The 20,470-nt window shown below is 42.1% G+C and overlaps 1 protein-coding gene across 1 annotated transcript; it reads right to left on the bottom strand.

Annotated features, from left to right (window-relative positions):
- Nucleotides 1-80: 80 nt before the first annotated feature.
- On the bottom strand, nt 81-19,062 carry KCTD19 (potassium channel tetramerization domain containing 19). The gene is made up of 18 exons (XM_075161213.1): nt 19,040-19,062; nt 18,882-18,949; nt 16,433-16,728; nt 14,687-14,837; nt 14,158-14,349; nt 13,091-13,221; nt 12,674-12,864; nt 11,269-11,429; nt 9,850-9,953; nt 9,324-9,466; nt 7,417-7,500; nt 5,287-5,395; nt 3,315-3,969; nt 3,113-3,175; nt 2,055-2,243; nt 1,447-1,601; nt 488-589; nt 81-181 (listed from the first exon to the last, which is right to left on the bottom strand). Exons 1-18 carry the CDS (start codon nt 19,060-19,062, stop codon nt 83-85), a joined length of 2,916 nt encoding a protein of 971 aa, XP_075017314.1. The 3' UTR covers nt 81-82.
- Nucleotides 19,063-20,470: the final 1,408 nt, after the last annotated feature.

The following is a 20,470-nucleotide window of genomic DNA, read 5'->3' as shown; positions in this document are numbered from 1 at the left end:
GCGTACCCTCCTCGCCTGCCACAAGAAAATAAAAACGTTTCAAAAAGCAGCTGGGTCAAATTTTTATTAACGTTCTGTGAACTTACATTGCCAAGGCAAAGTATGAGACCGATCTAGCAAACCCTCTCCGGATCAGTAAGTTGAGGCAGCGGCTGTACTTCCATGCAAATGGCAGGGTAAACTGAAAAAGCACAAAACCGAGGCCACCGTTAAATCATGGCAGAACAGCAGCATCACCAGCTCTTTCCAGTTCTTAACAGACCTAGAATGCCTTTGCCCGCTTTTTGTGGGCAATCTAAATTAGCAGCCCAATTTATTAAGACTATACATGACATTAGTCAATTTGTCCTCTAAAATGTCCCCCCTCCCCCTTACCTCGCAGTGCAAACAACTGGGAACGGTGAACGAGTTTAAAGAGAAAGCCAACAGCGTTTGGAAGAAAAAATGCTCAGCCGTACAGCATCACCTGGTGGCAAACGCTACTTACGTCCACCCACTGAAGTAGCTCTTCGTGAACATTTCTGTCCCCTTTAAAATACTCTGTGTTCAGCAAATCAGCAACAAACTCCCTGGGTGTGATCTGCTGAGTCTAAAAGACAGAACACGACACGGTCAGATCAACAGGCGGGAGCGCCGACGAGTGCCCAGCTTCTGCCAGGGAGCAGCACTCCCCGTGTTAGTGAAATTACCCCTTGGAGGGAGAAGTTCCCAGGCCGGCCTTGGCCAGGGTTAATTATTAGTAAGGTTAAAAAGGACTGGTGGGAGGTAGCAGGGCTGGAATCAGTTGCAGACACCATGCACAGAGGGCACGCTCTCCCAAGTCCCTCTCCTTGCACCTTCCCCCCTCTCCAGGGGAGAAGAAAAGTGCTTCTGGTGGGTGCTCTTAAAGCAGGACTGCTGGGGAGGGGGTGTGGGGTGCGGGTGAGACCCGCTACTTCCAATGCAAATTAAAAAAACCCCAGAAATTCCTGGTCCCTGCAGGGCGGGCCTTTATTTCTGCCACAACCCCGCAGCGCGCCGCAGTGCACAGACAGCGGGAGGCTGCCGTGACGCTGGGGGCAGGACACACTGCTGTTTATTTCTTAATCGCTGCAGGAGCGACTGAACCTCTTCACGGCTCCAGGGGTGCCTTAGCCGCTAGCCTGCCCCAGCCTGGCTCTCCAGCCCTCTGCTTCGGGGAGGGGGTGACCCTTGGTTTTAAAAAAGGGACCTGGAGAGACTCCCGGCACCCCGCCACTGCCCTCGCGCTGAGCAGCCCCGCGCTCCCCTTCCGGCCTTCGCGATTCTGCCTGAAACCATCCCCCCGCTCAGCGCCGTGGCTCCCGCGGCAGCCGGGCAGCTGGTCCGAAGGTGAAGAGCCAAGTTTCTGACTCCTGCCAGCCCACCGACGGCCTGGGGAAGCTGAGCAAGCACGGCTCACCCGGGCTGTCAGGGACTTGTACCCACCCAAAGCCTGTTCACGAGGGTCCCGACTTTGGCTGTGATTTCTTTGGGATCCTTCTGCCTTATGGAGTCCAGGATGACATCGGTCAGGAAAAAGTGACACTTCCTGGCGTAAAATATCTCCTCACGTGAGAGAGCAAAGCTAACAAAAACTGTATCTACAAGGAACAGTTGAAAGAACACAAATGCATTAGGGAAAAAAAGGCTGCGGTTTCAGCAGTCGCCATGTCCGTTATCCAGCCTTTGGCTTCTTTAGCGCCTTTCCTGTCGAAGGTTTTACGGCAACTGAGTCCTAGCAGCCAGTGTTCAAACCTGAGCTCAGTGTAAGAGTTTGCCTGAATAAAAACAGTAGATTTCAGACCATTGCATGGTCTGCAGACCATTTCAGACCTTTCCTGACGCATTAAAGAGCTTCATTGGTGAATATTCAAGGCACTGCTAGGTTAGGCAGCTGCTGCCCAGCTGTTCTGAAGAATTAAATGTAAGCAGCGGTTCGGCTGCGATAACCTTAGCTTCTCAGCTAGTCAGAACTGACACAAACCATGACGGAGAGAATGGTTTTCATACTAAAAAGTCTGCGGCAAGATCCTAGAGCTGTTTACAGTCCTTACCTTTGGATGCACGAGTGTTTGGAGTATCCAGCTGGCTGCCATCCGGCAGAGCGCCATAAACAACACTCTCTTCATTGCTTGTACAAAAGCCATCACTGCCTAAAACCGGAGGGTGTTCAACTTTAAGAATCAATCCCACATTTCTGTGGTCTGCCAGAACCGCGTCCGTTTGTTTGCTGTCCCTTGTTTCTGTGGATGAACACAGGTTGAGTTTTACAGCAAAGCCTGGATCGGTAGTAACGGGATAAACACATTTGTAAGTATGACCACAATATTGTCATCTTCTCCTTAAAGTTACGCCTTGTTCTGTCTTTATTCTGTCGTGATGTTTTGCCAGGTAAGGCGATACATCACTAGACAGTAAATGACAACTTTTACACCAAATAATTTGCAATCTTAGGTATAACATTACAGGTCTTCTCTACTTCCCTCTTTCACGTGGAAAATTCAGACAGAGTAACCATTACGTACAGCTTAACGGAACCCGAGCATGATTCAGTCTGGGAGGCTTTCATGGGGTATGAAAGAGGGTTTTTTCTATGAAAATAATAACCTGGCTTGCACTGCTATAGTAACAAAAACATCCACAATCATTATTAATGCATTTTGCTTTGCCAACAGTTCTGTGAAAGCCTGCCGCGTTACCCACGGTGGAAGCGCTACAGGGTAAATCACATCCTTCTCGGGGTGTCAGAACTGAGACTTTCCACTGAGCTTTCTTGAGTTTGCGTTTAGTGTCTTGGCTAATCATGTAAATCTTTTTAAGTCCTACACCTTTCTGTGGAAACTTCTGGGTTCAGCATAAAAATCTTTCAGTCTTTATGCTAAATTACAGATTTCTGTAACTGACTGGATAACTTAAGCACATTAAACCAGCTTCACTGTTCCTTGCACAGCTCTAAAGGCAGAGGCACAAGGAGCCAATTAAAGAACAACTCATTAATGCCTGTGAATCTAAAAGCAGCTCCGCCTTTCTGGCAAACACACTTTTAGTATTAAACTCTGCATAAACAAGCAGTAAAATCCAGCCCTTCCTTAGCAGCTGGCGACCAACTCACTGTCTTTCATAGGGATGAGTTTCATTTGCAAGGTCTTGCCTCTTCCTTCGCTGGAAACACTTTCTATGAGCAGGAGAACAAGAAAAGGTTGAAACTGTCACTCCGAATTCATCAGCATGATCGAAGTATCTTATTTATACAAGTCATTTAGTTAATTACTTCCATCATTTTTGAAAACAACAATCACAAACCAGTCATTTACCTTCTGGTTGCTCCCTGTTTATATCCTCTGCATTGTTTCCTACTGCGGGAGTAGTTTTTATGGTGCTGAATCGATACGTTCCAGCACTTGGAGCAACTGGCAAACTCTGTGTGAACGCATATTGCTCCGGCTGCTTTCTTTCAGCCCCGACTTCGTGTTGGGTAAAGCGATTGTTTCCTTGAACTGTAAAGCCTATTTTCCCAGGAGAAGAGGCAATAGGAGCTTTGACACCCCTCTCCTTTTCAGGAGTGTTGCACTGAGATACACTCGCCGTGATACAACCGTCAGACGTTCTCACGTGCTGAAAATCACACCTCGTGGAGCTCACCGCGTCCCATTCCTTTACCAGGGAAATTAATTTCTGGATGTGACTTGCTGAGTCTTTACTTTCTACTTTCTTTGTTAAATTGCTTCTCATTCCTCTCTTCCTCGGAGGGCTTAACAAATGTTTGTAATAGCTGGAGTTTACCAGGCTGTCTGAGGATGCATCGTATCCTCCAAGTGTATTCCTCCGCTTTGTCCCTCTCACCTGTGAAATCACTCTGGAATACTTTGTCTTATCCCCACTGGTACCTTGCTTTCCCTTCAGATCTTTTATATTACTCCATGTATTAATATAGGATTTACTGGAATCCACAGGTGCACATGAATACACCTAAAAATACAATGAAATGTTGTTATTTCTAATTGACATGGAACGAAGTGTAAGTTTTGCCTTTCCTAATAACTGATGTATTTTACTTATTATAAGACAAGCATTTAAGGATTGAGTTCTTAATCCTGGAAAATGCATTCTTACTTCTGGGGGAATACAGTGCCTTAAGGCTCTCCAAACCCTGCCCTGATAACTCAGCGCTGATGTTACGCTGTCCTGAATCACCTCAGATCCTATCACTGAATTTTGCTAAACCTGGAGATAGACACTGGAGTGGCCAAGGCACACAAGCAGCACCTCAACACCCCTGCTACTGCTACAACTAAGACAATTTTGATTATCTGACCTGACAGCAGCACATTCTGTACAAGAAAGATCGTTTGGCAAGTTAAAGCAAGCTGTGCAACCCCTCTAGCACGTTAACACCAGTGTTAAGCGACAGGGTGGAACAGTTTGAGATCAGGAGGTAAATGCTACAGAGGCAGCACCTGCATTTTGCCTTTCTCTAGTAGACTGAAGGCAACTTCCAGCTGCTGGTGTCCAACTAAGGACTAAAAGTATTCAAAGACTTGAGCAGAAGGTCCTTTTCCCCCTTCCACTGACTTCAAGGACTACAAAGTTTCTGTAGGATGCTATCTTGCCTGAGTGCGCTGCTTAAGCTTGCTGCTCCTGTCTCTGCTACCGAGGAACCAGGAGATTCGGCTTCTGGGTGCTCCTTGCCCAGAGGGGTCAGGACCCAGCGAAGTGCCCCAGTTTCCAAGCCACACTTAAGTCTGCATGAAAACGCTTCCCACCCTTGGGGACAGGGGCTCCCTAAGTAACCAGGAATGCGAATCACAAGACCAAAAGCAGAATCTAAAAGAGCGTGGGCTTGTGGGGTGTAGGCCAAGATAACACAGACCAGAGGATCTTGACCTTATGCTTTGGACAGTATGACTTTACAGCATGCGGCCATTGGATAAAAACAGAAGTAAAAGCCCAGCATTCAGGCAGTGCTAAAGCACCCTGCCTTGAAACCTACTGGGGAATTAAGTGTGGATCTCCACCTAAATTATCTCTTTATAGAAGGAGCTCTCTCATGTTTTTGTGGTATGCAAACAGAATGTCTATTGCTGATGTCTTGATGCTCAAAGCCTGGCTCTTTAAAATGAAGATGTTCTTTTTTTATAGAGAGAGATTTCCAAGACTCATTTTGTAGGTGATTTCGGAGAGGAAAAAAAGCAAAATGGTACTGGGGAATTTAAATTTGGCACTTTTCTAGTTCAGATTGCTTTTAGAAGTGCTTTATGGCAACATATTCTGAAAATCAAATCTTACTTCTTTTGGGTCTTTGCTGAACTCATGTTCTTCATTCCAAGATACAATACTTAATCTTCTGCATGGAAAATAAATTTCATTGTGCAATTCATTGTTTTGGATCCATAATCTAGAAAATGAATATTTACAATTATTAAAGAACTTTGTCCAGGGGCAAAAACCAGTCAATCTGTAAAAGGAGCTGCCAGGACTTCCAGTCACCAGTGGATCTGTGTGTATCACATTCGTTGTTATGAGTTACTTCTAAACTACGGGGGAATGGAAGGAGTTCGCACTTGTCACTCTACACAACACAGGGGCAGCAAAGGACCAGGAGTTTTCATCGCCCACCTGTGATGAGAATTTCTGAAATGTGATGCTGCAGATACACAGGAGACAAAAATGATTTCTCGTCTCTCCTCCAGCATTCACAAAACCTTGACCAATGGGTTTATGTAAGCCGTGTCTACCTGACGTCAGATTTGGAGTTTTTCTTTTGTTTTTTTTGTGAAGAGGTTCTAGGCACTTTGGGGAGCAAGCTATTCAGATTCAGGTCTACCCTCTACATTCGTGATTTCAAAATTGAATTTTGAGTCCACTTAAGAAACTCAGCTCCTGACAGTGACGGCCTGAGCTGCACAGCAGCTTCTGAAAAGGTGAAACAACTCTGGAAGCACAGGGTAGCTGCTGCTCTCTGTCTCCTATAGGCAGAGATTTGGTAAGATTGCCTATGGAGCTGACCAATGATCCAGCAAAGAATTCTAGAGACCAATCCCCAGTTGTTTTACTTTGTTAGAGGCCTTTGGTGTATATGATAGAGATGCTGGCACGATCCCTGATGGGAAAGCACCAAAGAGCAGTGGAAGAGTCTATGTTAGAGTGGCACTAGTCCTTAGCTAAAACCTCCCAGGGAATGTAAAATTTTGTCATTCACATGTAGAGTTCCTCTGACATCCTCCTCTTGCTCTGCGGGTATAGGAATGTGAGGTTAGGCTCCTGCACTGGGATGAGGAAGTGGGAGAACAACATTTAGGATTTCTGCTTCATAGAGATCTACGATAAAATCCAGGACCTGCTGTCACCACTGGTGGGATGCTGGTAGCTACCACTAGTGTGTCCTACTACTGCTCGTGGCAGTAGAGTGAGGTTGGAAATCCTGATGCAAACAGCCCATAGCATTGGTATTTCAGAACCTGCCATAGTGACTCATGATCTTCTGGGAGGATTTTAATGGATATATTTTGATTTTAAAATGCCTAAATGTGAGTGGCCTAAGTAAGAATCCACTAACTTCTAGAGCTCTCAGAAAAACACTGAAGAGAAGGGCCATGCTAGGTCGCCTTCTAAAGTACTCTGCATTCAGGAGTTGAAATGTCTCAGTTCTGTGGACTTTCCAACAGGCCTACATTTTAACATTTTGTCCATCCCTCTAATGAGCACACTAGAGAAAAAAACACTAGTGTTTGCAGATTCACAGATTTTATGAGGCCAGAGAAGACCACTGCGATTATGAGGCCTGGTCTCCAAGTAACACCAAATGCTAATTCCTGTTTTAATAGCAAAATATCTTTCAGAAAAAATCCAATCTTATTTTTAAAGTTGTCAGCAATGGAGAAATAAGTCTCTGAGAAAATGTTCAATGATGAATTAATATACAAAAAGTTATGGCTTATTTTCAACATTAATTTGTCTAGATTTAAATTCCAGCTGGTCTCAATCCTTTTCTGTGATGCTGCACCAAAGATACGCCGTTCTACACTCTGCAGTGCTGGCAAATCCTCCAGTGGGTCTGCAGAAACCAGCTGGGGCTTGGCAAAGCCAGGGCTGAGCCAAAGCTAATAAATCAGACTGTCTCTGCTCAGTCTGGTGTCTCTGTACAATGGTTTTCAGCGTGCACTGCAATATTCTCAATATCTGGACTTAGGGAGGTCTCTCAGTTGCCTGACTGGGGACTATTCTGTTGCTGTTCCAGTACCCAAATAGCTGATGGGAAAAAATGTAGCCCAAAAGATAGTGGAATTGCTCATCCTCCAGTGGCTGTGTTTCAGAAGGAAAGGAGAAAATTGTGCTCCTTTCAAAGGACAAACACTGCTAGATCAGATGAAAGGACATTATACGACAGAAAAGAAAAAGAAGAGAATTTTTATCTACCTGTATGCATCAGAGTGATAAAGTGCCTCTAAAAGAGAAGGGATCTGGTACTCCTCTGCTTCTTGACAAAAGAGAGGCCATTCTCTGTAAGTTGTAAATAAACTGAACTGTAAAATTGCTAAAAAACAATCTTACCAGATTAACCTTTCCAAATATATATTAATTTTGGAAGCTTAGGCAGTCACTACACAAAATGAAAGATGCATTCACACAAGTGATTTTTCTTTTAGCAGATGGACAAATAGCCTATCATTTTAAATACTGAAAAGTACCCAAACCATTTTTTTTTTCTGTTTGACGTCTGGCATCCAAACAATGAGAAAAAAAAATCTGGTTTTATTGAAATTGATAGAAATCTTTTCATTGACTTCCATGGAATCTTAATTTTGTGTCAGGAACCCCAAAATAGATGGTACACTTTTGAAAAGGTGCAACCAAAATAAATGAGCTCCTATACCAGAGGTGTTCAGCAGCACCCCTCTGAATCTTTGTGGAACTTGCTATTTTCAATACTTTTTCCAGTTATTGCCCTTCTACGAGTTAAGTGAAAACCTCTGTCCCCTCTTTTTTTTTTTTTCTCCTGTTTTTTCTTTAATTAACCATGGGTATTGATGATAAAACCTTATTCTGAGAAGCGGGAATCCTACTCTGCTCTGTGACACTCACGACACTTTTCTCTTGTGGAAAATTCACCATGGCATTTTCCATAGGGAATCCCATAAAGAGGGTTCATGGGTTCGATGATCATCTCTGCTAGGAAGCTATTAGCATTGCGCTTGGTCCTACCCAATTTACACCAATGGCTTGGTTTGGCCATTCGGATGATGTTTGCAGTGGAGAGGGGGAGTGAAGCCACCATCTCCAGGAGGTTAAAGCAGATCACTGGCAGAAAGACCAGAAACTTCCCAGACATACTTAGCTTGCTTCTATAGATATAACTGTAGGGTCTGACATCTGGCTGCCTATGCCTTTGATGACAGACATGAAAGCGACCAGTGGTTATTCTATCAAAGAAGCCACTGTTCTATTGACTTTGGGGAAAAGAATGAAAATACATACTTCTGGTGGAAACAGCTACATGTGCTAAAAATGACCACATCAGCTGGTGATCTGTAGTGAAGATATTCTGCCTACTAGAAACGATCCAACAGACAAGGGCTTCGAGAACTGAAGAGATCAAAAGGTCTTCTGATGCCAGGCAGACCTTCACTGCTGAATGCAAAAAATTGTAACGTAGTGGTGGCAGAAGCAGGGAAACTGCTACAAGAAGCCATGGCACCAAAGGGTCGGTTCTGAGCGAAACACGTTGAAGGAATATCCTTAGGAGACTGGTGTTTTAAGCCACCTCAATTTCTGATGATTGATAAGATTTAGAGACCTAATAGATTGACGCGTGTGTGGAGGGAGAGTGCCCTCTCCTCTTTAGGCACCCCGTGTTCCTCCATTCCTGTACCACTGCAGTTTTGGAAGATATATTTTTCAGCATTAGAACAGAGACACCAGTAGAGGGAGCAGGTGGAGTATTTTTCAGCTGGGCTAGGCAGACTTCGCTGTCCCTGCCATATAAAAAGGCAAAAATCTGAAGAGGGATGCAATGATCTCGTCAACAAAAACATTTTCCTTTTTGCTGAAGGTGTGCACATAATGCACCGATCTGTAACATACCCTGCAGTACAAGTGTTTGGCATATCAATCATTAAAATAAAGGCATACATACTGAAACAAAAACATACCTCACAATCTTTAAATCCCAATAATTTATGTTTAGATAGAATAGTTTACTTCAGGACTAAAAAGAAAAGTTTTAATTCTTTTGGATAATATTTCTATGAAAATCAGAAGACAAATCTCCATGCTTGCTTCCCCTACAGCCATCTAAAAGAAGCACAAGAATTCACTCCACTTACTTAAATTCAGCTGGCAAAAACAATTTCCCAAGTCTTAGAAAGTTGAGAACGTGCCGAAACATTTGCCCATCTCCATGGATTAGAAGACTTTGACCATACGTGATCCAACAGACTTTCTTGTCATTTGACAGCAGCTCTGGGTACTACAGAAATAAAAATACATTAAGACCAGATTTCTGGTGTTATAGAGAGAAAGAAATCCACACAGGATTTTTCCTTTCTCAGTAAAAGAATTAAACCAGTTCCACCAAGCCTATTTATATTATTAATCAAAATACTTGTATTATTAGCCCAGAAAGTACTTTCTTGGGAAGTCCAAGATTTATTTCCCTCAGGTACTTGAACATACTTCCCTTAGTATAAAATGCCCAGTCTACATGTGAAGCTCTGATAATGCCAAGTTTTCAAGTCAAAACCATTCTAATAATTATTATGACTAGAAATATAGATTCTAGTCTGTAGAATTATAAATTCTCTCTAGGAAGATTCATGTGAAGGCAATGCAAAGACAATTAATTATCCATACCTTCAATAAAGTCTGGAAGTAAGTTTCATACCAGTTACTTCCTACATAAACTTTCACAATCTGATGGAGCGAGCATACGGATACTTCCGCTGTCCAGTCTGTGTCTAGAGATGGAGTAACAGATGGAAAGGTCACAACTAAAATAACTGCAAGTAGTAATTACTTTGTTATAGATAATACCAAGTTAATATGAGATGAGATTTTACATCAAAATATTGCAGATAATAACTCCTTGAAATAGTGAAGTAATAGAGTGTACTCTATGCACACAGAGCTGGAACTCTCATGTTTTGTTTAGGGGTCATACGCAACCGCAAGCCAAAGGCAAGTCAGGATGTAATGTCCCAATAGCAGGCAACTTGGTCCATCCACGCTGCAGCCAACCCGCCTCTCCTCCATAGGTTAAAAAATGATAATAGCAAGAAGGCTATACGCATTAGCATAGTGATGCTTGCTCTACTGAGCAGGCACATTTATGTCACCTAAGGTGGGTGAATCTAAGTATACTGTTACATTGCCACAGAAAGAAATAATTTACTTGTAAAGTATTGGAAATCAGGGGGAAATCTGAAAGGTCTTTGAAAATGAAGACTCAGCTTGTCAGGAAATGTAAAGCTAGTGGAAGTCCAGGGCAACCTGTAACAGAGCTACTGCACCATTTTCCATCCTTGCAAGAGCCCCACTTCGTTATTTCCTTTGAAGGTGACAGTATCAGGACAGGTACAAGCCTCAAAGAGCAATTATGCACAGAGAGCAGAAATAATGTAACGGCTTTGGATAGATTTCAGTCTGGGTTCAGCCCACATCTTACCTTAGTGTGGCAACAAAAATCTGGGAAAGTTTCTGTTGAAATAATTAACAATATGGTTCACATTACTATTGATAGTAAGTCAGTCCTGGGATACTGTTTTAGGAAAATCAAAATACATTTGCATTCAAAAGAAATTGTTAAAAAAAAAAACCCTAACTTTGAAAAGGGCTCCAACATGAAGAATTTTGTTTCTTACAATAGCCCAGGCCTTTACAGAAGATACAGGCAAGTCATGCTCTTAAAGAAATTATTTATAGGGCTATGGATAATTATAAAAATAGATTCTACTATCTCTAAACAATGAGCAAACTAGCATATGCTTGTCTGATGTAGCTACTATAATGGGACTATCCATCTTCCGTAGCATCTGTACAACTGGACCATCATTTACTGCTAAGACATTTGTGTCACAGAGTTATTTTTTCTAGCAGGTGTTATCCAACAGGCTACACAATAACAACATTGTCAGTCAGTGAGACCTTCAGGTTATTTTTGTACTGTAACAGTCCCTCAAAAGGAGATGTAAATCATTGACTGATCAATTGTATTCAGGCAACACTGCTCATTCTACTTTAAAATGAAAGAGTTCTTGAGAAATCTTGACTTACTATAATCCCTGCTCTCTGCTGGCACCTGTTGTTTCAGATAGCGCTTTAAAGCATCTTTCATTGGCTCGTATGTGGTGTCTCTTTTGTCCAAATAAATACAGAGCTCTTGGATTTCAGAAATATTTTCAGTGAGAGGAAGTCGGCAAGTTCCCAGCCAATTCCTATCCAAAAGAAGAGGAAATCATTAAACTTTTTCTCCTTGCTTTATATTTTTACTCCTTATTTTTAATGAGTACAAGTCAGGAAATATGAATTCTCCTAAAATTTTTTTTTGCACCTACTGAGCTTTACTCGTAACTTTCCACATCATTTTTATATTGAGAGCAATCCAACATCAACAAATAAAGCTATCGCAATGGAGCCATCAAATAATGATCTGCAATAGTTTTGAATAAAGCTTTTAATACGGTATTTCTCCTACACTAGTGCCAACAGCAAGTGCAGACAAGATGCGAGGGGCAGAGATGAGCTGACCGTGTGTTTGACCTTCCTGTTGTCTTTCTGTCGCTCTTTACAGGCTGGGGATTATCTGTTCGTGTTACGTTTAAAGATGGTTAAAAGGTGCAGGAAGTTCTTCAAGCTATAGTTGATGGAAATATGTGTGGCTGAGCGTCTAATTGCGTGGCAGGTTCGAATCACAACCAACTGGATTCATTGTGATTTCTTTTGGTTTTCTTTTCTTAATTCAAATCACAACAAGCAGGTGAAAGAAAATGGTACCGGCTTTTTAATAGAGTATTAAAAAGTGTATTTTAATGGCTAGCTTTATGACTCACCTAGTGAGTGTCCGCATTTAAAAAAAAAAAAATCCCTCTGTCACAGCAAAGATGTCTGATCTCTACATTTACATTTTCACCGATTTCAGGAAGGAGGTGCTAATGCTTCACTAAGGAGCCATTTTCCTATACAATAGGGATTTTATTAAACCAGTATATTGGTGTGGTAAGTCTGAGCAATAATGCTAACAATATGGAGAAGTATGTCTCAAAGGATCAAGTTAAACCACAGCATTCAGAAGTTTACTTTCTTTGTTGGACTAGACACAGCAGTACGAGTTTTTCTGTGGCTTCAGAAAAGCCTGTACCCACGGGCATTCAGATGCTTTTGAAAATCCCGTACAAAGTTTTCTGAATGAATGGTAAATCTTACATTTTAAGAACATGGGATCACTAAAGAATTTACGTACACTACTTTGGAATTTTAGGTTTACCAGCCTACAATAGAACAGAAGAATGCCAACTCGCATAATTATAGTCACCTGCAAGTTTAACTGAAAATGAATACAAATTCGAAAAGACAAGCTGCCGAGAACAGGACTCCTTTTCAATTACAAAACTCGTTAGACAGCCTTTTGAAAGAACCTTAAGTTATGTTGCTATTGCCTATATGAAGGCAGGGTGGGTACCTGGCGTGCTGGAAGAGGACGCCGTCGCCGGAGAGGTGCAGGCGGCTCCTGCCCAGGTTGCTGCCCACGCGGAGCTGTCCCAGAGCCGAATCGGGGTAGTTGGCCAGCAGCCCCAGCGCCATGGCATAGAGCGGGGACCGCGGCGGGGACCCCTCTGCCACAGCCGTCCCCCGCCGTCCCCTGTACCCCGCCGTGGTGGGGGACACCGCGGAGCAGCTGCCTGCAAGGAAAGGAGGTCAAGACTGCGCTGCAGAAGGTCAGCGGTTAATAATCACCACTGTATTTTCCACTGTTTTCAACAATTTATGGTATCTCAGTGTTGATCATCTCAATATAATTTCCATTTCAAACACCCAATTTCACAAGATAACATTAAACCCAATGCATATAAGGAAGAAAATATATAGCTATGTGTATTATATTACCTCTGTAGATCTTCACAGCATCTATAAGCTCAGGAATTCCCAGAATTAAAACTTCTTCCTCCAAGACATCTATGTTAGAGAAGTCATCAGGCAACAACATCTTCTCTGAGCGAAGAAAATTAACTTGAAAATAAAAATAAAGCATAGAAAGTGTGTGTTGACATCTTCTGTCCACTGCTCATATCTAGCAAAAATAGGTTCTTATCATTTCCGTCAGTATTACTGTTCACATACGCACATTTACACAGCAGGTAAATGGACAGCAGGGAACACTTTGTCTTTGAAAACACAATCCTAAAACCAAGGTTTATAGCAGAGGAGATCAGACGCAGTATAAACGACAGGGGAAGCACAGAATTTCATTAGTTTTGTTTATCGCAGCAGCCTGAGAGATTCATGTAAGAGGTTTTCTGTTTGTTTGGCTGCTTTTCCCCCCCTAGGCACAGTCCCATCCCACTGTGCATTTAATCATGTGTTTTCCTCTATGCTAACGTCAGAGGACTGGCAGAGCAAAACTGCAGCAATTTCTTATCTATCTCATCTTAACTGAGTTCACAGAGGATGAAATACTATGTTGATGGAGGAGGTGTGTGATTCTGCCATACTTTTGAGAAGTACTTGTCTTTTTTTGAAGCTGGAAGATTATTTAATGAATGAAACATGATTTTTTACTAGTGAAAAGATGATACAAGATCAAGTAGGGATTTAGAGTAACCACATAAATTTTGTCTACCTTAATTACCAAGTGTTAACAGCAGTTCTGGTACCTGATGCTATTAATGCATTTTAGTTCAGAAAACTGCTGGATTAATAAAACCCAAATAAGTAGAGCCATAAGTGGGTAAATTTAGGTACATGAACTCTGAGAGGCACCTGGTAGAGGCTTTGGTTATTGATTGATAAACAGGGCAGTATAACTGGCACACAGCAAAACCAAACCAAAACTGAAAGATTACAAGACTCTGATCTCTAAAGAAGTATTATTGAAGATAGACAGAAACAGTTTAATGTAAAAAATTATTTAAACATGTCAGAATAATAATAAGAAAGAACAGTTACCTATGAAGCGGAACTCACTGCACTCGCACTCGATCAGGGCTGCATTCTCAAGCAGCCACAGCAAATTGTCGTCCTTAACTAGTACAGGATATTTTGCCACCAAATCTAGTGGCAAAAAACAGTAGTTCACTTCATCTTCCGTATCTAGTAAAGGTGTATCCACTAGCCCTAGGGGAGCTCTTTCATGTAACCCTAGGCAAAGAAAATCAGAGAAAAATCAAGACATAAGAAAAACGGAACTCGGATATACACTTTGGCGATCTGACTGGTATAGCAAAGCCAATGAAAGTGCATTAATCTTGTGCAACATTTAATGTTCACCAAAGGATGAAGACTTACAGCCCAGCACAAATAAATAAACATTTGCATGGGGTTTCCTTTTTTTAAAATAAAGGTAACTAATAAAAAAAAAAAAAATCACAAAAAATAAACTTTGCAAGACTCTCAAATGTTCCTGGCTGACAACAACTGACAACATTCTCTAGGCATTCCTAAGGATGCAAAAGAATTTGTCAGTTGGGACACTTACCTGTGAATGCTGGGCTGTTAGGAGGAATCTCTGATGGCTTGCTGGTACATTTTCGTGTTCTCCAGTAATTCAGAGATGTTCTTTCAGCTGCTGGTGTATCTGCAGGCTGGACATGTAAATTATATTTCTCCTCCCTCAAATTATCTAAAATCTGTCAAGATACGTAAAGTTTTTCTATTTACTACTTCAATTCAAATAATTAATCCAAAAATCAAAAGCAGCTAAGGGAAAGAGTCTAATGCATGCCATGCTGTACTTCACATCTACTAAAATATGCCATGGAATATTGTACACAGACAAGAACAAATACATTCCTAAGTTTTAGGTACCTCAAGGTAAATGGAATGAACTTGTAGAGAACATTTATTAGAACTTGTAACATAATTAGTGCCATTCATGTATTTCAAAAAAGCCAACTATTTTTCAACATTTGAGTTTTAATGGCACTTCCTTGTATTCTAGCTCTGGAATTCAAGACAGCACACTGGCATGTGTAAGAGTGTACAACAACAGAAATAGTCAAGAACCTGACCCAAAGCCTGAAAGACCTTTTGTGCTCTTCTTAGTAACATCTTTATGTTTATGATAAGCTGTACAAATTCAATTATTAGAAAGGGAAATCGATGTTTGGCTCAGTGATAGGAATGTTTAACAGTCTGTATTTCCTAATCTTTTACTGAATGATAAAGAAATTAATTTAAACTTGGAACAAATGGTTACATACTGTTGTAGGATATTAAGTACAAAGTAACTTTAGAGCCACAATTATGACTTCTAAAGCACATGCGTAAAATACCTTCATGAATTAATACGGTTAGACTGACAAGCACTTAAAAGCCCGAAAATACAAGAATTCTAGTTCAGTGGAATGTGTTCCTGGCCATACCACAACAGATCCATGTTAAACGTGATCATATACGGTTTGTTAATACAACAGACTACTGAGGTTTGGTTCCTCTCCCAACCTATTTGGAGATGTTACATCTTTAAACACAGTCCTAAAAGAAAATCCGAAAGTGTTCATGTTAAACACAAAATATTAATATTTTGGGCTAAAAATATCAAGCATAATAGCATCTTTGAGACAATTCCACAAAAAAGTATTAGAAACCAAAAGAAATGCAGAGTTTAGACTAAACTTAGGGGAAACGCAAATATTAATGTACAAAAACGCACATTTCATCCAGCCAGGACTCAGCCTTCACTGGCACAATGCAAAACTACACTGCAATTATAACAAAAAATACTTGTAGCTAAATAATAAATTAAATATTCTTTACAAACATCCATTTAACATTTCTGTTTATGCAGCTACAGAATAGGAGGAGAGGAAGAATCGTCATTTGCCCATTGACAGGGTAGTGAATTCAGCGGTGTCCCACTGGGATGAATTTGTTTTTGGGCAGACTCACCTTCTTCTTATTAATATTCAGCAAGATCAATCAGTATAATTGTCATAAAGCACAACAGCTGGCAGATAAAAGTCTCTGCTTTCTTTAAATTTGGTTTAAAAAGCAAGTAATGACTGTTGAATGAGCTCTTACAGAAAGGTCAAGCATCAAATTTGTAACATTTTCTGTACTCGCCAGCTGAGGCAGATTTGTTGAACGTGGCAATTATTTGTTTGGATACCTATCGCAAGCATTGATAAAGTGATATAAGCAAACTCCTTGATATCCTTCTACAGACAATATTATCTAAGAATGAAAAAGTTGTAGAAAAGCCACATAGAATATCCCACTTTACCTGTAATAAAGGTGTCAGCTGCAAAATTAATGCTTGCTCATACAGTAAGTTCAATTCAGCACAGCTGAAAAAAGATAATTTTGAAGTCTGCATGTAATAATGAAGGTGCCTAAATATAAAACCATCTTGGTCAATAAATAATCTTAGATTTTCAGACTGATCTTGTAGAGAAGCTTCTTTCCACAACAAAGATTCCGGAAACTGAGCGACTTTACTTTTGGGAATTGAGAAATACCAGCCACCGACATTAAAATTAATTAACTCTTCTTCTGCAGATTCCATAATGCTCTCAGTTCCTTCAAACAGAAGAGGAAAACATATCAAGAGTCAAGAATGAACCTGTAAACTCTGAAAAAATGTGACAATTTATTTTAAAACTCCATTGGGCTTTGCATTTTATTTTCCATTCCATGATAGCTTGACAAAAAATAAAGCATGGGGCAAATGGCCCAGAGCATTACCTTCCCATTCACTTGTGCACGCACATTTCTTAGTTAATAGATGTTTATGGTCATGGGTCATGACAAGTCAGCAAATTGCAAGGTTTTACATAATGTAATACTTACAGTTAAACCTTCGAACAACCCGGTCTACATGTATACTGAATTTGTTACACAGAACAGCAAATGAAATATGACGAACGTCCTCCTTAAATATTCAAATAAAAGTAATAAAATGCAAATAAATATCGTATACCTTTCCACACAACCTGTGTGCCTATGGACACACCATTCTATACAGTTAGTTACTATTTTAAGATGCAGATATTTATTACTATGTAGGTCACAATCCTCTTGACGAGACAGGAAAGAAAATAATTGTCCATGGTGAAAGGATGCTTGGTAAGCACATAGGTGGCTGTCAGCTAAGCAGAGAAAATTCACCTCAAGTGGGACAAGAACACACAGTTAAGGTCTGTAGCCAATTTTTTCATGTTATTGTATCACACTGAGATGTGCATTAGTCTGTGGCCTACTAAAACGGATGGAAAAGTCAATTCAAGGCTGAAAAACAAAAAAGCCTGCCTGCCTTTGCCACAGCAGCTAGCCTCCAAAGCCAAGGAGGCAGGGTTTGTACTGGCGATGGAGAACACCATTCTTGCAGCAGGAAGAACCATGGTAGAAAACGATACCTGATGTCTGGAATGTTTTTAGGCTATTTCTCATACCAGTGGCTACAGAAAAGGGAGTCAAAAGGAAATCTGGAAAGGGATGGGAAAAAAAACCCCGCTCTTAATGAATGCAAGAATTGAACTTTGTAGCTTCTAGAGAGAGCTCATAATCATGATGAAGGTGCTGCTGGTCACTCTTGACAGTGATGGAGAACCACAATTACCTTGCCCTCGAAGAATGCTTAGCCGAGACTTTTTCATAGATATCATCAACTTCTTAACACTGATACTACCCAGCAATTTCAAAACAAATTAAATATTTGAATATAACACATAAAAAAACCCACCACCTGTTCAAGCAAGAAAGATTAAGATGTTTAAGAGAAAAACAACAGCATACTAAAATCTTGATATTTCTAAAGCTCCTTTCCAATGTTGGGGGCCAGGGGAAGAGGGCCAGCACCACCAAAACCCACTCATCCGTACCATTGCTCCAAGAAAACGACTTCCAGACAAGGCAATTCACTCATCTCAGGCTGCCATTTTATGGGCATCAGCGCCAAGCTCGCATCCTTCTCCCATCCCCTGCTCCCAGCCACGTCTCGTGCCTCTCCATCACATCAGGACTTGGTCTAACTCACTTAAAATAGGAAGAAATGGTCCGGGTGGTTTTTTTTTTTTGGGGGGGGGGGGTTTTGCTATAGTTTTTTTATTTGCAACCTTCATGGGGAGGGTTGTGAAACACAGGCTGCCGGCTTTCCTTGGGGAGAGAGGGCAGCTTCTTCCAGGCAACCCACAATGGACACCTGGGCCCGGGGGAGCGGGCAGGCCCGGCGTGGGGGGCCCCCCTTGCCGGGCCTGCCCGCTCCCCCGGGCCCAGGGAGGGTCTGTGAGGGGAGGCCCGTTCCCTCCTGCCTCCCCTCAGCAGGCCGCAGGTCCCCAGGCCGGTCCTAACATGGCGGCCTAGGCCGCAGTGCATGGCGGCGTTGCTAGGCAACGGGCGAGAGACCCATGGGGGACTCCCTGGGCGTGATGAGGGTGACAGGGCTGGGGGACAAGGTGGGGTGGTGGGTGACAGGAACCTGGTAATTGGGGTAGGGGGTGCAGCTGAGGGGCTTGGGGTGATGGGGGGGCAGACGAGCAGGCCAAGGTTACCCGTCCCTGCAGAGCCATGTTTAAAGCCGGAGCGGAGGCAGCTCACGCACCCCAAGGATGCCGCGATAGCGTGATTAACGAATTATAATTACAACCTTTTGCCGCCTACCTGCTGTGGGAAGGCCTCTCTCTCCCCACGGGGGGGTCGTTAGCTGCGTTCGTTTGCAGGGTCGCGACGCCCACCTTGGCGGTTGAGGCCGGAGAAGGTGAATTCCTCCCAGTTCCAGTTCTCACAGTTTAAGCTTCGTAAACTTCCCGTCGTTAGGACAAAGATTAATTGAGCCAGCAAGTCAACTAAAAAACGGTGGTAATCCTGTAGTTACCGCTACTGAACGACTCACCGCAAAATACGAGCGTGCGCCATTGCTAGGAGTATTGGCTCAAAGAACTCAAGCACCACTTGTACTACAAACCACAATAAAACCCACAACAGAAAATACAATGTAACACCAAAGGGATTCTTTTTTTACTGTCTCAGTGACTTCTGATCAAACACGAGTTACAGCTATGAAGATTAATTAAAACATGTGCCAGGATCGGTTGCCGCTGCGTCTCTCCGAGCTGCCGCAGTTCTGCAGAAGCAGCAGCAGCGAAAGGGTTAACGTGGTATTTGACCCAGTAAATGAGACGACCCAACACAAAAGTCAACAGGAGAACTCTGTGAAATACAAAGAAGGGATCTCGAGGGAGCTGCAGCTCGGTTTGGCTTTGCATTTCTTCCGTTATTGCTGAAAATAGTGATTCGAACATCAGTGTTTTTTCTGGTGGCTTTATAATTAAGCCTTCCTGCTGAGCTTATTGCTTTGCAGTCTGGTCCTGTGGGCATGACGGAAGGTAAAAGGGGGTCACAACTTCTCGTCGTGCTTGAATTTGCAAGTTGATGGCATGAAGTGGGTGTATGGGCAAGCACGGCTGGTTTTGGCTCGCCTTCCCATCCTGGGTGCTGGACCGGGTGAGCACCCACAGGCAGAAGAAGGACGAGCACGTCCTGGACCGCAGTGACCAAGGCAGACTTCAGGGCTCTTTAAAACAAACAAACAAACAAACCCAAACCCAAAACAAAAACCACAAAAAAAACCCCCAAAGCCAAGCAAATTCCAGTTTCAGAAGTGATTCAGGAACAAAGATGCTCAATTTTATACCAGTCAGTGAAAGCGTAGCACCCAAAGTTGTTTGTACACTTGGTGATCAGACCCATTTAAATTCAGTGCTTTAGTTATAAACAGCATACTGCTGCTCTTTTAATATAAAGCTGACAGTGCTGTGGACAGGCTCGGTTTTAAAATCCGTCACCACGAGGTACTTCACTGTCTATTTTACCTGCACTTAAAGGTTTTGTGACCTCCATGACAGCCCCAGAACCAGGGAGCTCCCAAACAAGGATCCCTACAAGGAAGGCACCATCCTACTGCAAGGGCCAAGCCTCCCAAAGCCCCAGAAGAAGGGGCAGGGCTGCAATTTATCTTAGAAGCCAATTAACACAATGGTAATGTGACAGACTATGTTAATTAGATGCTGTTTGTGTCGTTTCTCTTAGATAAAATAGGAAACAGGTGAGAAGCAAGACCCAAGGAATAAAAAAAGCCAAGGAAATCTGGACTATGACAGCTCATTACTTGACTAATCATTGTTAACACGCAGGATTTTTAGGGTTTTTTTTTTTAAATAATTTAAGGAGGGCTTTAGATAAAAATACAGGAGTGCTCATCAGTATTTTTAAGCTTTCTCTGGGGACAAGGTCAGCATTAAAAGAGCATCAATATGAATGCAGG

Source organism: Calonectris borealis, chromosome 12, assembly GCF_964195595.1.
Source record: "Calonectris borealis chromosome 12, bCalBor7.hap1.2, whole genome shotgun sequence".
NCBI lineage: Eukaryota > Metazoa > Chordata > Aves > Procellariiformes > Procellariidae > Calonectris > Calonectris borealis.
This window is presented reverse-complemented; position numbering and strand designations above follow the sequence as displayed.

Excerpts from the sequence above, each read along its gene's own strand:
- KCTD19 (XM_075161213.1), bottom strand. The coding sequence starts at position 19,062 with ATGGCGCACGCTCGTATTTTGCG. Across the intron at positions 16,729-18,881 it reads CTCCGGCCTCAACCGCCAAG|GAACTGAGAGCATTATGGAA; the intron begins GTGGGCGTCGCG and ends TTCTGTTTGAAG. Across the intron at positions 9,954-11,268 it reads AGCAGAGAGCAGGGATTATA|ACACAGACTGGACAGCGGAA; the intron begins GTAAGTCAAGAT and ends CTCCATCTCTAG.